Genomic DNA, 27,062 nt, shown 5'->3' on the forward strand with positions numbered 1-27,062 from the left:
AGGATAAAGGTTTCAAATGACACCTCTTTAAAAGAATGGAGAGAGAATCTGAGAGGGAAAAACTAAGAGAGAGAAAAGAGGGAGGGAGGGAGAGAGGGAGGGAGAGAGAGAGAGAGAGAGAGAGAGAGAGAGAGAGAGAGAGAGAGAGAGAGAGAGAGAGAGAGAGAGAGAGAGAGAGGACCCTGGGGCAGGTTCTAATCTGGCCCAAGATTCCCTCCTATAATCTGAATGGGGTAATGATCATTCATAGGCAGCAGTGGGAGAGAGGCAAGAGACACCCTCTCGCTTGCCACAAATTGTGCAGAGGATGAGGGAGAGTAAATGATGTAAGAAAGGCTCACTGCTTTTCTCACTGACCAGGCCATTACATGGTACCCTTATGCAAAGCTTTGGAAGAGTACAGGCACCGCAATCTCAACACACCGATTCAGTCAGCTATATGTGACTGAAATCAGGATCAGTTATGATACTGCAGCAAATATTAGCCTAGTGAAACATGCTGGAAAAAGAAAGACATACTTCAACAAAGTTTATTACAATATAAAAATAACGCTGTGTATCTGATCGCAGTGTGCACTGTACACAACAATTTATCATGACAAATGTTAGGTTAGCGCTTGATAATAGAGCAGCTGTACCTCCAATCCATTACCCTTTTTACATGATTGAACATTTTCTTTCCTTTTGAGAAACAAAGAGATGATCCTTTACAATAATCTTAGCATAAGATGACCTTACTAATGTTCACATCCAACAGAAAGAACATCAGTCCTTGCTAATGTACCTCTGCCTTCCAACAAAGGTGTTTTAACTTGGGATTAGAGATTTACTTGGCCCGTGGTCTGCCCGTACAATGTTGATTTATTTTCCTGCATCTTAAAATTTAATGCATACCCTGCCATGAAGAAAATGGAGTGAGCTTTTCTTACAGTGGGGAAACCATTAAAAAGCCTGTGTTCCTGTACAGAAACCCACTGACAACATGAAAGAGAACACGACGATACACGGGAAATGATAGGGAATCGGGGCAGGAATAATGAACAGCCAAAAACTTCCCCCCAAGAGGAGTGCTCTGGAAGGATAAGTGGATTATGAGGCATTCCACTGGTGCTGAGCCTCCATTCAGTGGGGATATTTCCTACCATAGGATTATCATACAGGATCATAGTGCTGGTGGTCACTGATATCACTATGCTATTCAGTAATGTCAACGTCATAGTTCAGAATATAGTACATGCAGTGTATGCAGTTGAAGCAATAATTTTAAAGCTTTATACACACACACACACACACACACACACACACACACACACACACACACACACACACACACACACACACAAGCATGTACACATATGCACACACATGCACAAATACAGACACTGCATTATAGCACCTTGATTGGCTATGCATCTCTAGCCTACTTTATAAATTTCCCATGGCAAAGCTTGGAGTGAGAGGCTGTCAGTTTGTCGTGCTCTCTGCAGGGCTAGCCTCTGCAAGGCAGGCACGACTCCTCCTCAGGGACGCAGATTTTAGGAGTAGGGAGGCACACACAGCTATTTCAGCTTCTATAAGCGTCAGGAGACACACAGCCCAAGACAAAGGGGAAAAACACACAGGAAATAGACTGCTGTTCACATACATGATGGAAATATTAATACCACACATGACTCTAGACTGTTGATGAGGCAGTGTGCCATTTACAGCGTTATGTGTTTTGACAGCATGAGCAGCATACAAACGTAGAGTAGAATTTGCATTCTGTTGCTGGGAGAACAATGCCACTGATGCAATGATGCTAACTGAATATTTTGCCAATATTTGTATATTTATCCACTCTATCTGCATTCATTAATGTGGTGTGTTTTAAGTAGTCTAATGCCCAGAGATAAAATACTTTATATACTATGATGCACTATTTAAATTTTATCCTGACAGGAAACACAGTGACATGATAGTCGATGCCAAATTTTAAATATATTTTCTCATGCAATTGGTGGTGTTTGCTGATGGTGTGGCAGCTGCATTCTTGTAGATGTTTTCACATTTATTGAAAATACATAAAATGCCAACAGCATCCCTGGGTAAGGATACATTTTATAATAATAATAATAATAAGATAAATTAAAATTTTTATATTCATTATAAATGCAGATTTAAATAAAAAGCTTCTTCTTAAAAGTGCTTTGTAATTGAACAACCCTCAACTCCACAAGAAGAGTTCAAGATCTGTGAGCCATAGTAGCTTAAAGCTAACATATATCCAGAAAATACACCATTTTGCAAAACTTACAAAACATGCACACCCAAACACGCGTCCACACACACACACAAACATACGTGCACATGCACACAGAAGGGAAGATTAAAATGGTATAACCTGAGAAGTACAGGGGTGAACCATCACAGGTTAGAGCTCAAGCCATGGTGGTGAAAGAGCCCCCACATAACTGAGCAGGGAAGGATCACGGACAGAGCCAGAAGGGCCTCCGAATGCTGTCAGACTGCAAGGCCAAAGCAGCTCAGAGACTGCCACAGCACCACTGCAGGTGCAACATTCAGACCCACTGAACAAATGTCTGCATCAAATAATTTTGTAAAAAATCATAATATGTCCTTAGACCTGTTAGTCCATACATAACCTGCCCACTGAGCTCTGGAGCCACAAGGCCAGGACAAGTGCACAGATACATCTTCTGCAATATAAAATTGTTCACAAATAGCTTATATATAGTACATGCAGTGTATGCAGTTGAAGCAATAATTTTAAAACTTTACACACACACATGCCCTAAAAAAACATATGCGGGAAAGGCCTGTTATTGGTGTTGGTATTTTTCAAATGAAAACAGCAAAAATGACTCCTGCTTTGTATCCAATCAGAGGCTGTCTGTCATCCACAGACATTTAGACTAGCATTGATTTTCTTTTGACATTCAGAATTACAATGGCTCATGAATTAAAGATAGGTGCCTTCAAAAGAAAACAAAATAAAGGAAGCAAGAGAGGCCATTTACTTGAAAAATTAGCTTTTATTTAACTTTCTTGAGAAAGTTGACAGTTATGTTAACCATGAGCCTAGCACTGATTATATATTATATATATATATATATATATATATATATATATATATATATATATATATATATATATATATATATATATAGTGTCTCCAAAGCTGTTTGTGTCTTGCGTACCTATGATCCATCCCAGCTTTAAGCACAAACTCCACTAACATATCAAGGCCAGCTTTATCTGTCATGCCTGCCTTCTTCTCCAGTTAGCTTCACCCTAACTAGTGACAGTCCCACTCAGTGAACCCAGGCCTGCCTTTCCCTTCTCCATGACTTAAGTGTGAGTTAAGTGACTTAACTCGGGTGACCATATTTGTGTTTTCCAAAAACACTGTTCAGTCATTCTGATGGACGCAGGTATACTTTCCGGAAGATTGATCAAGGCAGATGTGCAATCCACATGTGATAATCTAGTATAATACAGATTTTCACACAAACTCTGTCCATGTCACAATTATTAGTCTATCATATTGGTTTTTAATTGCTGTTTTATTAAACTTACAAGCCTTAAAAGTCATTTAATCGAAGTGTACGTGTTAAGGTGCGAGCATAAGGAGACTGATTTATATCAAATAATTACATGCATGCTGTACATTGACCAAACGGACATCGCAAAAAAAAAAGTAATAAATGAATTTTTAAAAAAACCAAGCCCAAACATCACAAGACATTTTAAGCTTTGATAAGGGACCAAACAAAGATCATATAGATGGTAAACTTCACACACACACACAGTGAGAGAGAGAGAGAGAGAGAGAGAGAGAGAGAGAGAGAGAGAGAGAGAGAGAGAGAGAGAGAGAGAGAGAGAGAGAGAGAGAGAGAGAGAGAGAGAGAGAGAGAGAGAGAGAGAGAGCGAGCAGTGTGACCAGCGTTTCGTTCAGGACGTGTACATGATCGACCAATAGCGGTGTGCGAGAAGGCTGGACATACAGAACGGTCAACGCAATGCAAAAACAGCCGTTTTCTATACCTGCATTAACACGCGTAGTTTCACCCGTAAGGCCGTAAGAAACATCCTATATATGGTCGTAAAGAACGCTAAGTCTTCGGCTTCCCAAATGGTTTTAACAGGTGCCATGCTCGACTGCGCACCTCTTACTCACACTGCAGCTAATGCACCAGGAATAAAGCTACGAGCGCATAATATGTCTGCCCGCCTGCAAATAGACATGATAATTCTTCTGTCTACGGGTTAGACCTCCGGGATAATGATCTCGGGATTTCATACTCAAGGAAGCGGCGAAAAGGGAGACAGCCCGGAAACAGAGTTAAAGTAGCACTCATGTATTTAGTGAACTCAAGTCCAAGCAATGGCGAACCGATCTCACAAACTTTTCAGTTTACTAAATTTTCTTCACCACTCAATACGCGAGGTGTTCAAGCCTAGGCATATAGTTTTAACTTGCAGCAGGAAAGCCCTAAGGTCGATTTCCAATTTATCCACGGACTTCGCGGCTCCGGGGGTCTTCGACGACAAAGAGAATTACTCAAAGACCTAATGTTTTTGAAGAGGTTTTAATGAGATATTATTCCTCCTGCGTCCAAGATGAAAGTTAAGACAGATACTTAAGACTGTAATGAATGGAACATTATTAGGGTATTTAATCCGTGGTTCACCGAAACGAAAGGTGAAAAAACACCCCGCATGGTATCCTATTAACGATTTATGTAAAGGGAAAACTACGGATTCAAAAGTTCGCCATGCTGAGCTAATTTGATGATGTGACGCTGCAAAACTAGATTGTAGTTAAATCAACTTTGCCCTATTGGACCTGACCTAGATATGTAGCATAGTGTATTGCGATCACAACAGTTGAGTGTTAATTATTATAAAGGCAATTTAAATACGAGATCTATGCATTTATTTGATTCTAGTAGCCAACCATGACTTTAACCTCAGCTCTGACCCCTCTTCTCTCGTCTGAAACCCCCCCCCCAGCATATCTTACTGTCTCCTTTCCTAAATTTCTGCCAGTTACCTATTACCATTCCTACTCTGAAACAAATATTAAGGCGCTAGTCCAGCAATAAAGAAAAAACGTCATTAAGCGTATTCACAAAAGATTTAGTTGAGCTATCGCCAAAAACCAAAGCCCACCAGTTCTTAAGTTTATTGCAAAACCTCCTTGCGGATAATCGTATCATCACACAAGCTGTGTGTGCAATTCAAGGATATATAGAGACAACGGGCCAGGGTGCAAAACGCAAGACCTCCATATAACTTCATATAAGCCTTCACATCACGACAGCGCGCACATAGCCAAGCAGCTATTAGAGACACACACATTAGCATTATGACCATAGACAGTGAATAATAGACAACCAACCACCACAAACACGCAATAATAAAGCTGTTATCTAAGATGTTATTAGATTGGCATGAAACACACACACACACACACACACACACACACACACACACACACACACACATATATATATATATATACATATACACATATATACATACATACATACATACATATACGCATACAATATTGCAATATATATATTTATCATTAGGTTAGAAATTAAAAAACCCACCCATTTAGAATGAAGATATGATAGGTCAATTTTACTGTCATTTCAAATTAGTATCTCATTTAATTACTATCGCTTGGCCCTCTGTAAATATAGCTGGACCACCAATCACAAAACATTCTTTCCAGCAACTGCAGCAAAATTCTGACAGGTTACAAAGAGGCTTATTTCATATAAAACCTCACATGCCAACACTAACTAAATAGACAGTTTTGAAGGGTTTATTCGCTTGGATTTGTATTTGTTTACATTTGATTTTCATGTTTTGACTAGATAAACAAAAAGTAGAACTAATGACTTTTAAAATATTATGTATAATATCTTGGACACACTCTGAGGTTGTACAGGGTCATGCTGGTGTAAAGACCATAGACTGTATACACAAGACACATCCTATCCCCCGACTGTGATTAACTGCCCATCTTCTTGCGGTTGTCATACGTACACTATATTGCCAAAAGTATTCGCTCATCTGACTTCGCACATATATGAACTTGAATTACATCCCAATCTTAATCCATAGGGTTTAATATGATGTTGGCCCACCCTTTGCAGCTATAACGGCTTCAACTCTTCTGGGAAGGCTTTCCACAAGGTTTAGGAGTGTGTTTATGGGAATTTTTGACCATTCTTCCAGAAGCGCATTTGTGAGGTCAGATACAGATGTTGGACGAGAAGGCCTGGCTTGCAGTCTCCGCCCTAATTCATCCCAAAGGTGTTCTGTGGGGGTGAGGTCAGGACTCTGTGCAGGCCAGTCAAGTTTTTCTATACCAAACTCGCTCATCCATGTCTTTATGGACCTTGCTTTGTGCACTGGTGTGCAGTCATGTTGGAACAGGAAAGGGTCATCCCCAAACTGTTCCCACAAAATTGGGAGCATGAAATTATCTGAAATTTCTTGGTATGATGAAGCATTAACAGCTCCTTTCACTGGAACTAAGGGGCCGAGCTCAACTCCTGAAAAACAACCCCAAACCTTAATCCCCCCTCCACCAAATATTATGCTTGGTACAATGCAGTCAGGCAAGTACCGTTCTAGTGGCAAACGCCAAACCCAGACTCGTCCATCAGATTGCAGACAGAGACGCGAGTGATTCATCACTCCAGAGAACACGTCTCCACTGCATCCGACACTTTGCATTGCTTGGTGATGCAAATCTTGGATGCAGCTGCTTAGCCATGGAAACCCACTCCATGAAGCTCTCTACACACTGTTCTTGAGCTACTCTGAAGGCCACATGAAGTTTGGAGGTGTGTAGCGATTGACTCTGCAGAAAGCTGGTGACCTCTGCGCACTATGTGCCTCAGCATCCGCTGACCACGCCATGCCATTTTACGTGGTCGCGTTGCTGTCATTCCCAATCACTTCCACTTTGTTATAATACCTCTGACAGTTGACTGTGGAATATTTAATAGTGACAAAATGTCATGACTGGACTTGTCGCACAGGTGGCATCCTATCATGGTACCGTGCTGAAATTCGCTGAGCCCCTGAGAGCGACCCATTCTTTCACAAATGTTTGTAAAAGCAGTCTGCATATCTAGGTGTTTGGTTTTATACACCTGTGGCCATGGAAGTGATTGGAACACCTGACTCAATGATATGGATGGGTGAGTGAATACTTTTGGCAATATAGTGTATGTGCCAGATTTTAATTAATGGAAAGGTATTTTCTGATCATTAACGAGAGGTTTTATCTCGACAAAGTGTTGCTATTTACTTAGCATGTATTAAATGGAAATCACATATTGCCAAGTCCAACGATATATTATTGTTGTTGCTAGCACTTCCTATTTGCTACTGAGCTCGTCCCCAGTTAGCTTTAGTTTATATCAGCTTATTAAGAAATATTAGCAACAGTTATCTACATTATATCCCTCCACCCCATCTTATATCTCCTGACATTTCCATTGGTTGAAATAATAATAATAAAATTATTTATTAATAATCATTAGATTAAAATATGTCCAGCGGGTGGGGGTAGGATGTGTCTTTAGTTTTTTATATTTTTGTGAACCCCCTGCTAAATCAGCAGCCAGTTGGGATCCTAATAAAATATTGAAGCAATAATATTTAAAAAAAAAAACTACCAATAAACAAAACACACTGGGAAGGGTGGACCAGCTCGGCAGGATAATTGGTAGGACACTAGCCAATACAGTCGAGGGGGGGCAGGGGTGTCAGCTCGCCCGGCTAATTGCAAGCTGCAAAAACAGTCAAGGGGGAATTGCGACTTGCTCTGATACTCCCCAAGTGAAGTGCAATAGTACTGATTGTAGGACAGTCCCCCCAAATATTAATGCTTATATATAAAATACAGCATGGAATGTGTAAGAAACCGCTTTGCGTAAGCTGCAGCGCTGCTGATTAGCTGTTTACTAGGGCAACACTGGACATGATCCTCCCTCACTGGGACATGACGTCAAAGAGGATAGGATGCGTCTTTACACGGTTCCCCACTGTTTGATTCCTACATTATTTTCCATACCTCTCATTGCTGTGAAATGCTCTCCTAAGCCCACAGAGGAGGAAACGTTAATTATGCTCCTTTGTGAGTTTGATCATAGCAAACCCAGTTGTGATTCATATAGGTTTCAAACAGAAAAAGAGAAAGCAGAGATAATGTGAGCCCACCTGTTCCTGTCCACAGTAAAAGATGTGTAGGCTAATTTCAGATTTCACTGTTGTAGTTCAGTTCCCTATTCTCTGTGGAATGAAACGGTGTGAAACACTTTTCAACCCATGCGTTAATAATGTACAGATTGAGTAATCACTGAGGAAATGTAGGCCAACAACATAAGTGTGAACTTGATCTTCTAGCAGAGGCATATGTAGCCTAAGCGTCTAGACACATTATTATTGCCAGAGAAACTATAACAAGTGTATAACATCTTATTTTTAGAGGTTCAGTATTTAGTCATGATACTAGGCGGCTGTTCTTTTGTGAACAAAAAAAAAAAAATACTGCTTTTTTAAAAATAAACTACACACTTAAGTTTTTAATAGTTATTTAGTCCTATGGAGAGTGACTCATGGTTTTATCATTCAGAATCTTTTCCAGTGGCAGTGATATGTGTGCATCGTGCTTGTTCAGTGATCAGAACATGTCAGACCACTGCTTGAGCTCCACACGGCAGAACACTGCCAGTGGGGGAGTATGAATCACTTCTAATTGGCGGGGCGATAGCGCAAGATGCGTGTTGCGTGCGCTCCAGAGCCCGTCAGGTTAACTCAGTGTCAGCTGCCATCGACAGGGTTCCAAACCTCATTGCACCGATAAAGCCACGATTGCAGACTCTTCTCTCTTCACCCGAGGCTGGACATCAGTCGAAGTATCTGATCGCGGTTATCAATGGCCCTGTCATGCTCACAGATTAGCAAGTGGATATGCTGAGGCTATCATGGCGGGTGCATGCAACATGAAATGCCGCCTGATTGCATACCGATATGGAGGGGATACATGCAAGGTGGACACTCTCTATGGCATATGGTAAATCACAGCAATGAGCTTCTGTTGTCAATAATTATACAAAGCAATTAAACGGCTGCCTGTCCATGTAATTGTCACCTCAGGGGAACAAACTGTTTTTGTAACCCACACTATCCAGGAAGGACATTGCTTGTAATGGCTTTAGCCCACTGACTTGGACTCTTGGGTCCTTTTGCAGCTTTTGCTGCTCAGTTTAGTCTCACAACTGTTTGTAATAAACCAACTATATTTGTCATAAACCAGACACAATATTATCCTCATTATTGCTAGCTTCTGTAAATATGAGGACAGAAGATCTTAACATATTTCAAGAAGATTGAACTAAATAAATCTGAAGCCTTAAGGGAATCATGTAGTCCAATAGCACAAACAAGTCCAGTCATGACGGCTACATAGATGGCCAGAACCTCTTCCTTTTCCCCCACACTAATGCCTCTGCAGTACATCTCAGGGCCTCGTGGATGAAGTGACCCACGGCCTGTGTCTGATATGAAAGACAAAGAACGCATCACCCAGACAGGCCCTTCGTATCACAGAATCGAAGTCCAAACAAGAGTCAGCTTCGAATGTCTTCACATAAACCTGGCCAATGAATGTGTGTTATGCCCAATACATCTCTCTGTCGAGAAAGGTCGTCCAAAAGTTATTGTCGCTGTTGAACGAGCTTTTTTTTTTTTTTTTTAACAAATTACCCTCAATCATCTTTAAAGCGATTTGCTGCTTCCCCACCCACAGAAGATGATAAACAGCCAAATCCATCACAGGGTCCTCATATGCACTACAATGACGTGAAGATATGCGAGCACAACTCCTGGACCTTCATCACTGTCTCCCGCTACCAATCCCCTCCCCCCACCCAACTTCATTTGTCACTGCCAATAATGCCATTTCTTTCGCAGGTAAAGGAGCAGTATGCAAATGCCAAGGACTCCATCCAATAAAATGGGTTTAGTTGACATGTCAATCTGCACAGCTGCAAACCGTTATGCTGAACGTAAATGAAATATCATAGCTCATAGCCATGCTGAGATCAGAGAAGCTGCCTTTTTGATTTGCTGAACAAAAATCTTTAAAAAAGAATTAGCAAAGGCGTACAAAGCAAACAGAACTCTCCTTTCCTCCCTCTGATTTTTGTGATCAGAAGGCCAACACATGGTGCTTTTTGGGCTTAGCTGTGCCTCCTTTTTGCCTGTTTGAATTATTATGCAGACAAAAGAGGGCAAATCTCGTTGTGGTAATACCACCTTTGCAAAAGCCTATTGAAAATACAGCAAAGGCTTTGGTAAGCTAGCTTTTGTCACATGTCGCAATGTAGAAAGTGCTCCAGAGAATACAACATTTCTCTACTGATGTTCTGTACATAGGCACAAACGCTCCCTGTGACAGTCAGTCTTATCATGCTTCGCCTGTCTAGCTTTACATTAACCTTTCAGTGGAGCGCCCCACAGATATGCTGTTTTAATTGAATTATTCATACATGCCAACAGGTTTCATGCATTAATGTCATGATGTTGTTGATTATGGGTTGATGTAACTAACACAAGTTACAATGAACTTTCTATGACCCAATTTATCTAAACGTAATAGAAGGGAAAGAGAAACGTTCCAAGTCCCTCCTTTGATACAAATGAACCCATCAGTGCAATTATTCTCATTGCTTTAGAACCAGTGTGGGTTTTTTGAATGCGTACATACGTACCAAGTTGGAGTTAGAGCACCGGGTTCGCCTCTGAACTCATTTGGCCACGTAACAGCGTTCATTAAAACGGACAGACTGCAGGTGAGTAAAATAAGAAAAAAGCTGCTTGGTTTTTGTATCATCTGATCACCACATCTACAGACTAATCAGCATAAGTGCCTGAGTTCTTTGCACTACCCACTATATAGGTAATTGTATGCCATTATCTGAAATGAAGGGCTTTGCATTATTTAAAAGTCAAAGCTGCACTGTGCAACAGACTGTGGCAAGTAGGAGTCTGTCTGTAGACTGTACCCTAATTTATAGGAGCCTGTACGACCAGCTCGGCTTTGCTCAGTCGTGGTGTGGTGTGTTCATTAGATTTGCTTATGCACGTGAAGGTTTTTTGTAATGGGGGATGCTCTGGTAGAGGGGTGACTCATCCTGTTTTCCCTCAGGTAAAGGAGCTGCTCTCTGATTTATAAGCTATAGTCTTCCCACCTTAATGACACATGGTTAAAGCCCCACCTCACTGGGGAGAAACTAAGCGGGTGCATCCATGTGCCGCTTGCCACAGACGGTTTAACTTCTGCACCCCACTTTCCCCCACAAGGGAGGAGACACAGGGAGCACGGAATAGCTATAATCTTGGAGGAGATAGTCCCTCTTACCAACCCGATTAAGGTGCACATGATCCACATCAAACGCTGCCGCACGGAATGAACTCCCTTAGAGTCATATTCAGTGCAACACAGATAGCAATTTTAACTGTTATTTGGTGCTGCCACTTTTATTGGTTAGGCAACACACAGAGAGATAAAGCTTCAGTCAGGCAATGGAATATCATAGCAGCAGCCATTACGCAGAATTTGCTCAAACACTGGAGGGAAGGTGTTTGATGGTTTCCCTTCACAGAGTTACAGTATTTGATCTGAATGTGAGAAATGATGATCAATGATAAAATAACCATAGTGGGTTAACTCGGGTCTGTAAGGGGTGTGGCCTAATCTAACCCCTCCCTCTTTTAGATGCTCTGGGAATCTGCGGCGTTTTCCCAAGAAACCGTAGGCGCGCACCAGAAATCTGATGTAATAAGACACATGTTGAGGCTGTCTGACACAAACAATAAGCACCAGTACTGAATTAAAAGCTGAAGAATGAATCATCCTGTGTTAATCTTTTATAAGTAGATGGAAACATATTGGACTAGTGGGCGCCAAGTAATCATTAATGCACGTTACTGTCACGCAGAAAGCCTTCACTTTAGGTCAAATCTTTCTGTGCTTTAAAATTTGGTTTGCGATTTGGCAGCTAGTACAGCAATAAAATACCTTTCTCCCAAGGAGCCACGTTGTCGCCCTCCAGTATGAAATATGTGCGTTCACCCTACACATCTACGCATTAGGCTAAAAGGTTCCCCCCCCTTCACTGCATCCATCACGGTAGCGCCGATGTCGCAACTCAGAAGTTTCCCATGCCGTCTTGTCCTCATACATACCCTGTCGCTTCCGTAGCACGCCTCCCCGCCTCATCTGAGCGTCCTCTGACAATGCAATTTTTCCGTAGGCTGCCGTTCTCCCACCCACGTTTCGGAGCTTTACGCGAACAGAAACTGAGTGCGTCCCTTGTAGCGGCATTCTGATCTTCAAACCAATGACACTTTATAATAGGGAAAAGGGGAAAAATATTTGGCTGACATTACGTTCCGATGCCGTTAACAGGAAAACTGCTCGGTGCTTCCATGCAATCGTTTAAGTGCTTTCGTGCACTTGTAACTTTGAACCAACAGGGACTAGTTTTCTCTAGAAGTACTTAAGTTTTAACAAAAATGTCGAAACACCAAGTGACGATCGATGGCTGAAATTACACTGGAACTCTGCACTTGTATTGTACTGCTGATTTTGTCACTGTTCCGTGTGAGCATTAAAGAGACCAAACATGAGAGTTTATGCATTGTATTTTCTTAAGTACTTACATATAAGTGGGGAATACAAGGGGTTTGATTTTTTTCCAGGAGAATACAGGAACTTGTAACAGTGCTCTGTACATTAAGTGTGAGGCAGCATCGCGTTGCCATATTCCCGTGCTTTAGCAGGTTCCCATAGAGTAAAGCAAAGTACTACTCCACATCACAGCGTGTGGCCATGGCAAAGACCTAGTAGCAGCTCATTTCCGAACACATATCGTTACGATTTCACGGTACAAAAAATGGTTTGCATATACATATATACATGGAGGAAGGTGTGAAGCTATCAGAAACGCTCAGTGGTGGTAGTGTGACACGCAGGTGCTCTCTTAGTACATTAACATGGAAACCACTGAAAACAAAGAGCAAAACGGAATGCTTGAGCTGCTACTAGAGACTTGCTAGTAGTTATACCAAGCATTAGCACCCCACTGGCTGACCTTCGTGATACACTGGACATGATACTCACTCTGAGGGTCGAAGTACAGCTGGAAGGTATACATTCATCCTGAGACACCGTCACTGAACGTGTGATGTGAAGCTTTGGGTTGCCAACCAAAATCTTTTACTAACCCTCAGGCTCAGATTCAATATAACTTTCAAAACCTTGTAACTGAGGGATACTGTTATCTGGAAATAAATCTATATAGGTCAACCTGTTTACACAATTTCATTGCAATTTCAACACATTGCCATAAGTAGGGTTTTATTGAATATAACCTTTAAATATTAAGATTGCTGTAAATCATAAGGCATAATGGGATGCATAGGGAAAGGCATGGGTCAACATTAGGTCCTCTGTGATGATGGACTGGAATGCACTGGGCCTCTGTTAAACCAGGCGATACTGGCAATAAATAAAGACAAAGGGCAGAAATAAATCTTTCCTCCTGATTACTGATTAAAGCAAGTAATTGTACTAAATGAGCAAGACACATTTTACAAAATGGAGAAATAAATGAATTATTAACTGTTTTATGATGATAAAAAAAAAACTAAAATAAACAACTATCCAGGAAACCATCCTTGACATGGTCACCAATATCTCTAGAACAGTTATTCTCCAATCCACTAAATACTCTCAAATCCAAAACCTGTTCCCAATATTTCTACACTAGTAAATGACAGTTTAAGTGCTTACATTGATCTTAATGTGCACTACCGAAATCTAGCTAATTGTATAATTATTATATCAATAAAGTTGTAAAAACCAACTAAATTATTAACAAATAATAAATCTAATATAAAACATGGTTTAATGTGGTCTGTTCACCAGCAAACCTCACTGGCATTTACTAGTGTAAAAAGCCAGACAAGAATATGAGATTCTTCTAGTCTTCACAACCAGAGCTGAACTTTAAAAAACAAACAAACAAACAAACAAACAAACAAAAAACTTGTACAAAATGTACATGTATAAATAAAGAGTATGTACATAATTTAGCATACAATTCAGTATTATAGATCGTATTTATTTGCTACACACGAATCTCCACCTTCAGCACGTGTTCAAGTAGCGTTTTTTGTTTTAATTAGAGATCCTTTTTTTAAAATGTTCACCTGGGAAGTGAAAGGTTAAGACATTGAAAAAAAGTGAGCTGTGAGATCCAAAGACCTGACGAGAGCTTATCACACAAAGTCATCCTCTGTCAGGGGTAACTGAAACAGTGGTAGTGCGCTAAAGTTCTGATGGTATGCGTATACAGGTGGGCTTAGGGCACCGCATGCTGTAATGCATGGTAACATAACGTGTCCTCTACTTTTTTAAGGTAGGGTTAGATCATTATCACGTTACAAACATTTACAAATTTGGCAGGAACAGAATGGCTGATTGTGCCTCAGATTCTGTTTTCATGCATGAAAAAACTGCTGAAGAAAATATTTCATGTCACACTGTACAAGCTGCTGCCCTCCCCGCTGTTAATGCCAATTTCAGTTACTTCAAACGGTTTGGGTAGTTACTACCTGCTTTCACAGTTAATAAGGTGAATAAACATGGTGTCAAAACAAAGAGAGGTTGTGATTATTAAGTCATTTAATAAGGCATCTGACTTGACCAGGGAAACGAGTGACCCCGAGATGTCATCTAAAACTAGGCTTAGTATGAAAATGCTACAGACATGTGAAAGTTATTTAAAAAACAAACAAGCAACCAACCAAACCATAAAAAAAGCATTACACCAAGATAATACTAAATAGGGGAAAGAGAGACAACCATTCAGTGTTTTTCAATACTGACAAAAAGTATCCATGTCCTAATGACTGTCTTTGACATTTACAGTAGAATGTTGTGTTACCAGTGATGGAGTCAGGACAACCCCTCTCAAACACTCTGAGAAAAATTAAAATCTGCACTGCAAAGGCCTCTTTGTTGAAGAATACTTGGATGTTCAAAATAGGAGGAGAATAAAACCAAAACAACAACAACAACAACAACAACAACAGCAACAAAAAAACAGACACAGTGCCAAGACTCTTGGCATTCCTCTGAGGAGTATTCCATCCATGGCAGGGTGGTCCCCAGGGTGTTCCCCCCCACTCCTAAAGGGAGTGATGGAGTGAGGAATCCAGTTCGACTCGCCGGAACTTAAAACTTTGCATTTCCCTTAGAGATTGTATGCCCTCTTTGCCTGAGAAAGGATGACGCACACTAAAGCCATCTGTGCTAGTGAGTATAAGACTCTCTAGACTTGTTTTTGGCTTTCCATCAAATGTACTTTTTTTTTGTTCTTTTTGTTTGTTTTGTTTGATTTGGAGTTTTGTAACTGTTCCAAAATGTGAACGTTTAGAAGGGAAACTGCACTGTGCAAAGACAATCCCAAAGAACCAGGACAGTAGGTCTCGGTCACTTCTTCAATCGAGTGAAAAGATAACTCCACTAGAGTGAGGAAAAAAGTGAGAATATTAGAAAGGAACGGTTTTTAGAAAGCTCCGAGCCACCATTACGCTATTTCCTTTATCCTCCGCATGTAGTCATGCAGTTCTTCGGGGTCCTGGAAGCCCATGTCCTGACATACCCACTGGATGTCCTCCTCGTCAGCTATGGGGATGGAGTTGTAGGGCAGGTCCTCCGTGGGCAGTGTGGTGAAGGTGGTGAACTTGACACGCTTGCGTTTGGAGGTAGGTGAGCTGGCCTCCTCGCCACTCTCCTTGGTGGAGCCGCCGGAGCTTCCGTCACCTCGGCCATGGACCTGACTCTGCACGCTGGTCTGTGAGCTGCCGCTGCTGTGGTGATCTGCATGGCAGCATGTCTGTGCACCCTCCAATGGGTTGCTGGGGCTCTCCACCGTCTGCGGGGAGAGGTCGTTCTGAGCTCGCAGTGGCTGCCCGTTACCCAAAAAGACCCAGTGGTGCGAGTGGTCCATGTTGGCCTGGCCCTCAGGCGGGATGCGCTTGTGGCGGTACTTGAGGACAAACACGATGCAGTTGATCAGGAAGACCAGAATGGCCAGGCAAAACACACCCAGGAGGGCATACATGCCGATCTCCAAGTCAGTCATGCTACGAGGCGAGTGTACAAACTCGTCATCCTCCTCCTCTTCCTCCTCGGTTGGTCGCTCTTGGTTACTGATGGTGGGGAAATTGGTGTAGTCGATGGGTACACTTGCAGGCTGCTCATTGGAGGGTTCATAACCTGCACCGCCCATACTGGGATCGATGATTGGTCTCCTTGTGTTGACTGGCATTTTAGTTTCTGTCTCTGTTTCTGACTCCACTTCCTCCTCGGAGTCCTCGTCTGGCCCAAAGCGCACCTTGACATGAACCGGGGAGGAGGCAATGACGCTCTTCCGTTTGGTTTTCTGGCACGCCTCACATATAGTCATCTCGACGCGCACAATCTCCCCGGATCCCTCCCCCTCTGCGACGATTACTGGCCACCTTTGCTGAGGCTCCTGAGAAATGGAAGCCACCTTGTCGTCCACTGTGGAGGCATTGAGGTTGTAGTCCTTAGGGTCGTATATGCTGAGTGGGGCAGCTGTGTTGTCGCTGTAGTAAATCCAGATGGAGAGGCTTGCTTCCTGCAAAACAACAAAACAAAAACAAAAAGAACTAGGAATCAGTCATGGTATAAGCACTTTGCTGAAGCACCATGTAATTTTCAGACAGTCCTTGAAAGAAATTGCTCACTTTTATTACACACACACACACACACACACACACACACACACACACACACACACACACACACACACACACACACACACACACACAAACAAACAATATCATGGTGTGAAAAGTCTTTTTAAAGCTGCGTAATAAAAACAGGCATTCAGTCATGCTCACAGAGAGAAAATAATCTTCACAAGAAGACCAAGCATATTAGTTTCCTCCGTATCGCATCTGGTGCATAATACTGCCTTTAAACTCCTTAGCTGTCCTTCAGGTGCAATTAGGCAGCGCTAACCTTAGCATTCACAGAAACCACTGTAATCAGCAATGTGCAGGAACCGAGGAGCTCCATCAGCATGGGCGAAGCATATCTCTTATTTTTCAACAAGCCTCTGTCAAAACTGCATGCTACTGAAGCCAAAACTGCACACGGGTGACCCCCCCCACCCCGTGACCAGCCCCTGGCAGGCTCCACTGGTTGGCCACCAGGGGACAAGGCTGAGAGGACATGGCACTGATGAAGGGCATGGCCCGGGGTCGTGGTGCTGGCCTGAAGGCACTCCGGGCTGACACTGGCCTTCTCCTTAGGTTTGGCACGGAGCTGAAACTACAGTGCCGTGTCTCACACCTGTTAGGAGTCAGACAAAAGGAAAACCTACCCTGACAGATTGAGTTTAGCTATCACTGGCAAAAGGGTGTTTCTTTCTGGTTTCTCCCCCCCATCACAAACAGACGGAGAAACAGTATTTTGTCTGGTTCCACACGGCTAGGGCTCACTGCCGAACCTTTGAATGCCTTTGGCAGCAGTGCTGGTTTCAGAGGCACTGTGACATTCCAGCCTGGATATCGTCACCCTTCCTTGTCAAGAAGGCGACAGCCTTTGATGTGCACAGTCTGAATAAAACTTTGAAGGTGATGTGCTATCCTGACGAACTTCTGGAGCTTGACAGGGTAGGTCACCATCTCTCCGCTACATTAGGACATGGTGTTCAGCCATTCCAGACACCGAGGCTATGGTGCAGGGCTGAGCAGACGTGCTAGCTGACTCCAACTCTGCAGCACGGAGCACCTGCCCTCCTTCCCCGTGTGAGACGGATTACACATAGGGTGATCTCTCCTTGCCATAAGCATGTCTGTGTCAGCTAAAGGTCGTCCTCCGGAGTGGAGTGGCCAGAATGGAGGTCATCCGGGCCGTCTGAAGTACAAGCATTTAGCGTGACACATTAGGCTAACTGAATCCAAAGTGGGCAAATGGTGAGGTTTTTTTTTTTTTTTTTTTGGTGTGGTTGTGTGTGTGTGTCGGCGTGCGCGTCTTGGTAGGTGCTCGTGCGTTACTGAGTGGGTGGCTATTGTTTAGCGATTTGGTCATTTTTAGTTATAGACACAAAAGAAGGGAGGAAAAACAAAAAAATAGGTCCCAAGCTCTCTCCCAATGGAACCTCTCCCTCTGAAATACGAGTCTCAGTTATAGGTTTGACAGGATTATGAAGCACACGCCCAGAGCTTCACTAGTAAAGGCGGAATGTGGCAAAACAGAAGTGGCCGCGGGTCTCGGCTGCTCATTAAGCACGACGCCGTCGTCAGGTGCCCCAATGCCGGGGCAGATTTGAATATGCCTGAATGTCAAACAGTCTTTTATTGCCCCTGTGGGGCCGGGTTGCCTAAGAGAGCACCGGCTAACTGGCCGGTGGATCTCCAGAACCGCTTGAGGACTCATGCCATCAGCAAGTGCTCGAGTTCATCTAATTCACATTACACACATCAGAGGAAGCAAAGGATCTGAAACAAATGTCTCTTATTATTATTATTAGGGGCATGCGGTAGTGTTTATACATGGCTTACGCTGCAGTATTCATGGCTTCGGCTCTACACACGCCATTAACATCTAGTGCAGTTCCAGTTCTGTGACGTGTCTTTGATGAACGACAGCTGCGGGAAATTTTGCCGAAAGGCCACGGAGTCGGAGCTGTTTGTGGTGGAGGGCAGGGCGTGGTGCAGCAGCTGTTCTCTTCCTCTCCACCTCCTGACACCTCCCAGAACAGGCTGGCTCAACAAGCTTCATATCCTAAACCAAAGGCCAAAGCCTTGGGTCAAAGTCAAAGGTCAAAGCCTTTCCAGTAGCTTTGAGTCTCATTTCTTTTTTATTTCTTTTTTTTTTGGGGGGGGGGGGGGGAATGTTTTGCACCCCCTCCAGTGAAACTGAAGGTAGCGATTTGCCTGAAGGGGAATTGCTGTCTTCAAAAGCAGACAGAGGATAGTGTCCTGCGTGCAAGTTTGACAAAAAGACAGCTTTAATTATCTGCAAGACAAGTCATGTTCTGAACCACTTTGAGGCTTAACTGGTGATGATAATGCTGCACTGATACAAATATAGCCATGGAAATCCCATGTCATTGAAATAGCTGGATCAGTCAATCTACTCATCTCTCCTCCCATTGTGTTTGATTGTGTACCTGCTAACATCGTCTGTTCTTCTGAAAACATGTCAAAAAGTCAGAACTGAGACACCATCAAAGAAACGTTTTCCTGCAAAACCTTTTCAGAAAAGGAATTAAGGATATTAGATCAGAGCTCTGTGCACTAGTTGTTCTTTACTTACATTAGCAAACAAAAGTTCAGGTGATCAGAGGACAGAAGTCTTTTTGAAGGACGCATGCAACGACGAAGACGTCAGTACCTGTTTGAGGGCGGAGAGTGTCTGTAGCCCTGTTGCCTTAGCAACCATGGTGTGGCTGTTGCCAGGGCTGGGCTGAATACTCAGCGCCAGTCCAGAGACGGCGTGGACGCGTAAATCCACTATGGACACTTTCTCATCCACCACTGAGAAAGGTGCCTCACCCAACACGGCCTCCACTGCTAGCGGAGATTCCACCTGGTGGGGGGGACCGGGGACATAAAAACACAGCGTATGATACATTTTTGGTGTAACAGCTGCAGAACAAAGTTATTAGATAAAGGAGAGTGTGGAGCGGCGTTCTAGACAGAGATTAGGTTTCACGTTGGACGGCATTCTGGCATCAATCGGGTTTCTTTGTCGAAAAGCTTTACTGCTGAGCTCGTGGTCTGACCCCACATGGCAAACAAAACTCTCACACAGCAGAAAGAGAGAAAGCGAGCAATGAAAGAGAGAGAGACACAGATGACTACAAAGAGGGAGGAGAAAGACAGATGGTGGTGGAAAGAGCGCTGGAGCGATAGCAGAAATAGCAACATTTAGTGGGTGGACGATACACAGTCTCGAGATGTTGACCAGGGAGCAGAGAATGGGTGGGTGGGGGGTGTCTTTCTTAAAGGCACACCTGCAGTCCCACCAGCCTGCCACTTTAGATACATTATGACCCGTTTCTGTCTGTTCACAGCAAACAGAAGGGCACAACAGGCTTGGTGCAGGTAAGCGTCACAATGTGGGGACGTGTGGGGACGTGTGGGGACGTGTGGCGCCGGCGTCAGCTGCCTCATATTCCCCCTCACCCCCTCCTCCGTTTATGGCTCTGATGTGTGAAAACATCGATCCGCCCACCGGAACCGCCGCCCACCTGCTGCCCGCTCGCGGACAGGCACGCGGCGCTCAGGGGTAAATGCTCTGACGGGCATGTGAGGCAGCCCGCTAAGAGCGACGTTTTCTCCTTCTAATGAAAGGTGCTTTGATCGAGCACGTTGGAGAGACCATGTTGCAGGGCATAGAGCGATTCTTCCTTCTCACAACCAGATGTAACCTGGCGGTGGTGACCGGTGGGGGAGGGCCCGGAGAGAATGGCCTGAAAAAACGCAGGCCCGACTCCCCCAGCTCGAGGGACCAGGAAGGAGGGAAGAAACAACTTTCAACCTCATTCAACAACAGCTTTCATGCCTGCTAAATAAGCAGTTGAAAATAACAAAACACCTTATCCTCGCCACCGCCACCCACAAGAAGCAGGGAAAGCAAAGTCAAGTTGTGGAGGAAAAAATAATTGCCACGTCTGGAAGTCAGAAGCGAGCAGCTGAAAGCGGGTGTGGAGTGAACCCCTACGAACTCCCGAAGCCATTTGCAGGGCACAGATAAGCAACAGCATTCCCACATTCACCTGACTGGAGCTTTCAAAATAAAATGACTAATTATGATGCCACAACACATGTCATTATTTTTCAAAGCTATTCAAAAACTAGAACCATAACATTACCAACAATAATGGCACATATAATTGGCTCGATCACACTGGATTTAGAGGTAGCCAGATTTAACTAGCGACAAGGGCCCTCCCTTGGGGGTGGGGGTGGGGGGTGGGGTTGAATTCAAAGTGAATTCAGCTCTTGCCTATTTAGCCCTGAAAGCCTATAATGACTTTTAATAACACTCAAAAACCTCCAACCTCTGTATCATCCATTTGGCCCCATGCAACAGTTTCTTCTCTCTCCACAAAAAAAAAAGGCCCTCCGCTTAAATCGAGCTCTTGGCACCGAGGTTGACGCGCGAGCTCCGTGGACAGCTGTAAACAGCACGACCGCTCAGGCTGCCTTTCGCTTCTTATCTGCGCGTGGCGGTCCCTTGCTCCACGGAGAGAGCCGCGGGCTCCGAACGGGCCCCTCACGCGGGTCAGCACATCCCCGGCTCCCCCACGGACGTGTCTGGAACGGTCAGCAACGGTCACACTTCATCCGCCCTACGTGTCCTCTCAATAGCCTCCGAACGGGGCCGTGGCAGGGCTTCAAAGCAGCAGGAGTCTGACTGTGAACGCGAGCATGTGAGATGGCGAGGAGGAGCGCGAAGGAAAAAAACTTGAGCTGCTGCCAGAACTCGCTTGTTTTGCTTACGATCAGTTTTATCTCTCTTGCTGCTACACCTTGCCTGTGTTTGATGTCTTCATTTCAACAAAGATTCCGCAGACTTAAAGATAAGGATGCCACCCTCTTTCAAACGTGATTACTGCTGTCGGTAAACCACACAGGCCGTTTTCGATCCGCAGGGAATGCGCACAATCTGGACTACAGGGTAAGGGCACTCGGGCTGTTCACACAGCTCCTTAAGCTTATTAAAACGGAGCTGTTGCTAGGCAATGGGATGCGACTCACCTACCGAAATCGAGTAAAAAAACGCCTTTCCGCGAAGGGGTGCTGAGCCGTGCCATATCTGCCCGCTCTCGAGCCAACATGGAGCGGAGCGATACGGCGATCAAAGATGCCGACGGCGGATGGCTCGTAAATAACAAGGAAATTACAAGCCGCCCTTTTCTGATGCCTTGCCAAGCGAAAGAAGGCAGCATTTGTAATTAATACATTATTATTATTTTTTTTTTTATAATGGTGACAAGTAATTTTCAGCTAGCAATGTACACGGATGGGATGAGAGCTGTACAAGGATTTCAAAAAGTTCCACACTGGCCTTTAATTATTAATGACCTTGGCGAGTTTCCTCTGTAATTAGTCAAGTTTTATGCATTTTTGTATGTGCGTGTGAGAGAGAAAGTCTGGCGGGGGAGGGGGGTGGGTGGAGGAGAAATTCAAAACCAATATCAACTCCAAGCCCTACAGTCATTTCGCAAACTATTGTTCACTGTCAAATGGAAACGTTGAATTTATTTAAATCATAAGTTATTACTTAACTGATTAGGCCAACAAAACCCATTTCAATGGACTTTTATGAGTGACACCCAAAAGTCCTGTCCAGCGCAGACATGGCAGATCTCTATTGTTACCAGTCAGTGAATTTCTAAATGACGTTGGACTGCACACAATGTGCTTCTCGACAGGGACAGAAAACATTATGGCCTCCCATCGAGTGCGTCCGATTGGATCATCTAATCACATTTGACTTGTGAATTGTGGAGCCTTTGGGAAGGTGAAGCTCTACAATAAGCTAATTTTGTTGACCTTGAATTGCCTTCAGAGATGAAGGCCGATGGACAGACCGCGTCTCCTCCATCTCAACACTTAACTTTAATAGCCTGGTACTTCATATTCAGACTGCATACTGCAAGAATTTGACCCATTAAGGCTGAAGCGAATATAGAAGAAAATTCGCAACTTTCAAACTTGATAGCAGGTGAGAAGTGAGGATATAAATACTGTGACATCATAATGATATTTTAGCAGCTCTGAAGAGTCAGGTGTATTCACTAAGTCATCTTCTATCCAGAAGCAAAGTGTCATATAGAATAAGGGAAAAGGTACTCAAACTGCAACTGGAAAGCAGTTGTAGAAGCATACATACATTAAGGGCTGCATGCTGTGGAGGAGTGTTTTATTATATATTATGGGGCTTTGAAGGGTTGGTGTAATGGCAAGCTGTCATGTCTAGAGGCCTCGCATTAGTCCAGTGGCAGCCAGTCCTTGCTCATGGAGATCTGCATTCTGTTCCAGCTGTTCCAGCTGTAGCCCAACACATCTGTTCTAGCTAACTGAGGTCTTAAAGAAACATGGTAGTGTTCGGGCCAAGGGTGTTAGATGAGGGCTGAAACCGAACAGGAGCAGGGACAGAGAGCTGTGTAGGAGTCTGACTTTCAGTCTTTATGCTTTACCTTCAGAGTGGTGGAGCCCTGCTCCAAACCCACCAGCACGGTGCGATCCACCAGTTCAGCCACGTGGGGGTCTGACACCTTCAGCGAGTCCTGGACAAGGTCGGTAATGTCCACCTGCCAGTCTGGGCCGAGCATGGTGATGGCCTGGGTGGCGCCCTCTGTGGACGTCGTGTGGAACTGCGTCAGGACTTTCACCCGCGCTCGCTGGTACTGGAGCGTGCACCCACGGCTCACCTTCCTGTCGTCATCATCGTCATCGTCGCTGTCCCGGGCCGACCTGCAGGGAAAGGTCAGCGTTGTCATGTTATGTTTCGTGGAATGGAAAGAAAATTTCACACAAAGAACATCGAGCAAGCCTTGTTTACTACGTTTAACAGCACATGTTGTAATATCATGACTTCTCAGTAGCGGGGGGTTTGTTCGCTTGCAGCACATGCCATGTTCTTTTGAGCACGTCAGAGGCTTCAGAACGCTGCGAGCATCAGAAAGAGCGTCCTCTGGACACCCGATTCCAGCTAGGCATGCGTCAGTGAAGCCTGCACGCAGCATCCATACAAACCAGACCGATCTGTTAGCCCAGGGGAGGAGCAAGTAACTCAGCCTCTCTTTCCATACAAACAGAGAGCGAGAGAGAGAGAGAGAGAGAGAGAGAGAGAGAGAGAGAGAGAGAGAGAGAGAGAGAGAGAGAGAGAGAGAGTGAGCTAGAAAGAGCAAGAGAGAGAAATACAGAGAGCGAGACAGAGAGAGGGAGAGAGAGAGTGGGAGATAGAGAGACAGCAAGACAGAGAGAGAGGGAGAAAGAGAGAAATAGAGAGAGTGAGACAGAGAGAGAGAGAGAGAGAGAGAGAGAGAGGAAGGGAGGAAGGGAGGGAGGGAGGGAGCCCTCATGATGGTTGAGAGCTCCTCCTCCAAACAGACAGCCATGCAGGCTAATTAATCTCTGCTTTGACTTTCTCTGCTCTGATTACAGGATCTCCGCACGAGGCCTCTGCCTGTCCATGGCTGATGAGGCACCACCCACCGATTACCAGCTGCTGGGAGGAAGGCAGAGCAGATCAGCATCACAATATGCGGATGGCTGGCAGCAAGAGAATATGTGGGAAGACTTTAAGGGAGGAGCCGGTAGTGGACCGAGCTAAAGAGCTCACGATTGATTGGACTTAATTTATGCCATTCAAGTGCTGCTAAGAGTCTGACTACAGAACAGAGTGGAAAGGAAAGTTCCAAACAGAAGTCTTAAGGGTTACGTATTCTTTCCCTGATCTGACATTTCACATGCACCGTAACTTGTGTAAGCAGGTGGAATTGTTCAGTGTCATTCTGTCAATGCCACAAATATGGTATCAATTTCTGGGATGCAAATAGGACAGTTTGAACATCGTTCTGTTTACCAGGGACTTTCTGTGACCACTGTTGCAATTGTCAGAGGGGTCGAGGGGGGAGGGGTCACCTCTGGAGGTCAAGCTGCTCTGATAAGAGCTTAACAGCCACAATGACGATTACTCACTCGGGTTACACAGAACTTGTCCCGCAAGGACATTCCTGTAAGTGAGGGGCTTTTGTCTAGTCGTGTTACGTTCTAGATGACTCTGAGATATTGAAAAAACAAAAAACAAACAAAGGAAAAAAATTTCCTTTTTTTTATGCCAAATATTTAGGATGGCCGGTGCTTTGCCACTAGCAAATCTTTCCAACACATATTCTGAGAGAAGGGTGTGCTGTCTCTCTTCTCTCTTGTACTCTGCCTTTGTGTGTGTGTGTGTGTGTGAGAAAGAGTGTGAGAGAGAGAGAGAGAGAGAGAGAGAGAGAGAGAGAGAGAGAGAGAGAGAAAACCCAGAGAAACAGCTGAATAAGTAGAACTTAAGGTCAGACCCAAAAATCAATCCCCCCTCCCCCCACCCCACTGCCGGCCATCTCAGCTCTTTATCAGTGTAAGAGGGAGGGGAGACATTCGTCTGCTCCAGCAGACTTTACTGATGGCCTGATAACAATGAAATATTATCTCACTTCCCAAATATACACAAGCGTTTGGAGCTTTATCTGTGTTTGGGCTGCACTTTACAGCACGGAATGCATACATATTACACACAGCGAGCACAAACAGAACTTTCTTCAAGGATTTCGTGGATCTGGGTTGAAGCTTACAATGGATTTGCCATCAGTTCGAAATTGGATTAGTATCACCGAATCAGATCACATTTCCATCTCAAAGGCCCATCTGAATGAATTCAATTAAGACAGAAGCCATTCTCTCTCTGCATACAGAACTGAAAACATGTGCAGTTTGACTGTTTTCTTTCTTTCTCTCCTCTTCAAAGCCAACGCCATGCTTTCTGCCTGCGAGGCGTTTCAGCAGTGCGGAGGAGGTGAGGGTACTTTTGACAGCTGGGAAGCATTCCCAGTGGGCCAAGGGCACAGAACATTTAAGCACTGGTCTGAAAGGTACACTGAAGGTACACTGAATCTGCAGTGAAGTCTGATTTAACTGAGAAACAGTGTTACCTGCTGCGTTTGATCCATAATCTAGTACTTCATTTAAAATGGAACAATGGCTATAAAAATACTATAACCTAATTGGTAAAAGATCAGCAGTGCAAAATAAACTGTATGGCTCCTGCTTAAATTCCCCTAAAATTATATGAAATAAGCTCAATTCAGCAAGTTAGCGCCAGGGGAAATGTATTTACGCAGGTACAAATGACAATGCCCATAAAGTCATAAAGGAAACAATAGGGCCCAGAGAATGTGTATATAAAGCGCTTTTCTTTTGCACATAGGCATACTAATTCGGTAATGCATGGAAAAAGCAAAAGTGGGAGCTATTCAGGATGTGTGAAGTTTTAATGCACCACCCAGTGTGTGGGGAGGTCCCAGCCAGGGACTGGAGCAGGGTGCTCGACTGTGGTGGGGGGCAGAACTGAGGCAGGGGCCAGGGCACAGGACAGGAACAGGGCATGGCTCACCTGTGGTCGGGTAGTATGGGGACCCTCCAGCCCTTGACGAATGCAAGTCGGCTGTCAGAGAGGTCGAGGCGCAGAGGCAGCCGGGGCACCCACACGGTGAGCTCCAGCGGAGCGCTTAGGTGCCCGTAGCTGAAGATAACACGTGCGTTCATGGAACCCCGCGTCTCCTTGCCGTTCACGAAAACGTAGTCACAGTCCTTGGACACCTGGGAAAAAGGTGGGAAGAAAGAGTTTCTACAGTGCAGAATCTGTACACACAAGGTTCTGACCATGTGAGGAAATGATATGTACCATATGCAATATATGAAAAAACATATGTGGTGTAAGAATGGACATCTTCTACTAAAACTACAATATTTCCTCAATTTATTCAGTACTTTCTATTAAAAGCATAGTGTATGTGTATATACACACACTATATAGACAAACGTATTGGCACACCTACACTTTACACCTACAGGAGCTTTTAGGACATTCCATTCTAAATCCATAGGCATGAATCAATAGGCTCTTTGGGCCTTCCCCTAACTGTTCCCACAAAGTTGGAATCCTTGGTATGCTGAAGCATTAAGATTTCCCTTCACTGGACCTAAGGAGCCAAGGCCAACCCCTGAAAACAACCCCAAAGCATTATCCCTCCTCCACTAAACTATACAGCTGGTACATTTCAGCCAGGCAGGTAACGTTCTCCTGGAATTCACCAAACCCAGACTTGTCCATTAAACTGTCAGATATAGAAGCG

At 44.2% G+C, this 27,062-nt stretch overlaps 1 protein-coding gene across 4 annotated transcripts in view; it reads right to left on the reverse strand.

The window, feature by feature from the left end:
* Positions 1-12,726: 12,726 nt before the first annotated feature.
* The window catches only part of tmem132e (transmembrane protein 132E), a 187,259-nt gene continuing 172,923 nt past the window's right edge, over positions 12,727-27,062 (reverse strand). For all 4 annotated transcript variants that reach the window (XM_035527035.2, XM_081718916.1, XM_027004227.3 and 1 more), the window contains 4 exons: positions 26,321-26,526; positions 23,358-23,634; positions 19,541-19,735; positions 12,727-16,772 (listed from right to left, as the gene is read on the reverse strand). In XM_035527035.2, the coding sequence (XP_035382928.2) occupies positions 15,696-16,772; positions 19,541-19,735; positions 23,358-23,634; positions 26,321-26,526 (1,755 nt within the window). In that variant the 3' untranslated portion in view covers positions 12,727-15,695. The remainder of the gene's footprint in view (positions 16,773-19,540; positions 19,736-23,357; positions 23,635-26,320; positions 26,527-27,062) is intronic.

This window comes from Electrophorus electricus, chromosome 8 (genome assembly GCF_041902795.1).
Source record: "Electrophorus electricus isolate QZ-2024a chromosome 8, ASM4190279v1, whole genome shotgun sequence".
Lineage (NCBI taxonomy): Eukaryota > Metazoa > Chordata > Actinopteri > Gymnotiformes > Gymnotidae > Electrophorus > Electrophorus electricus.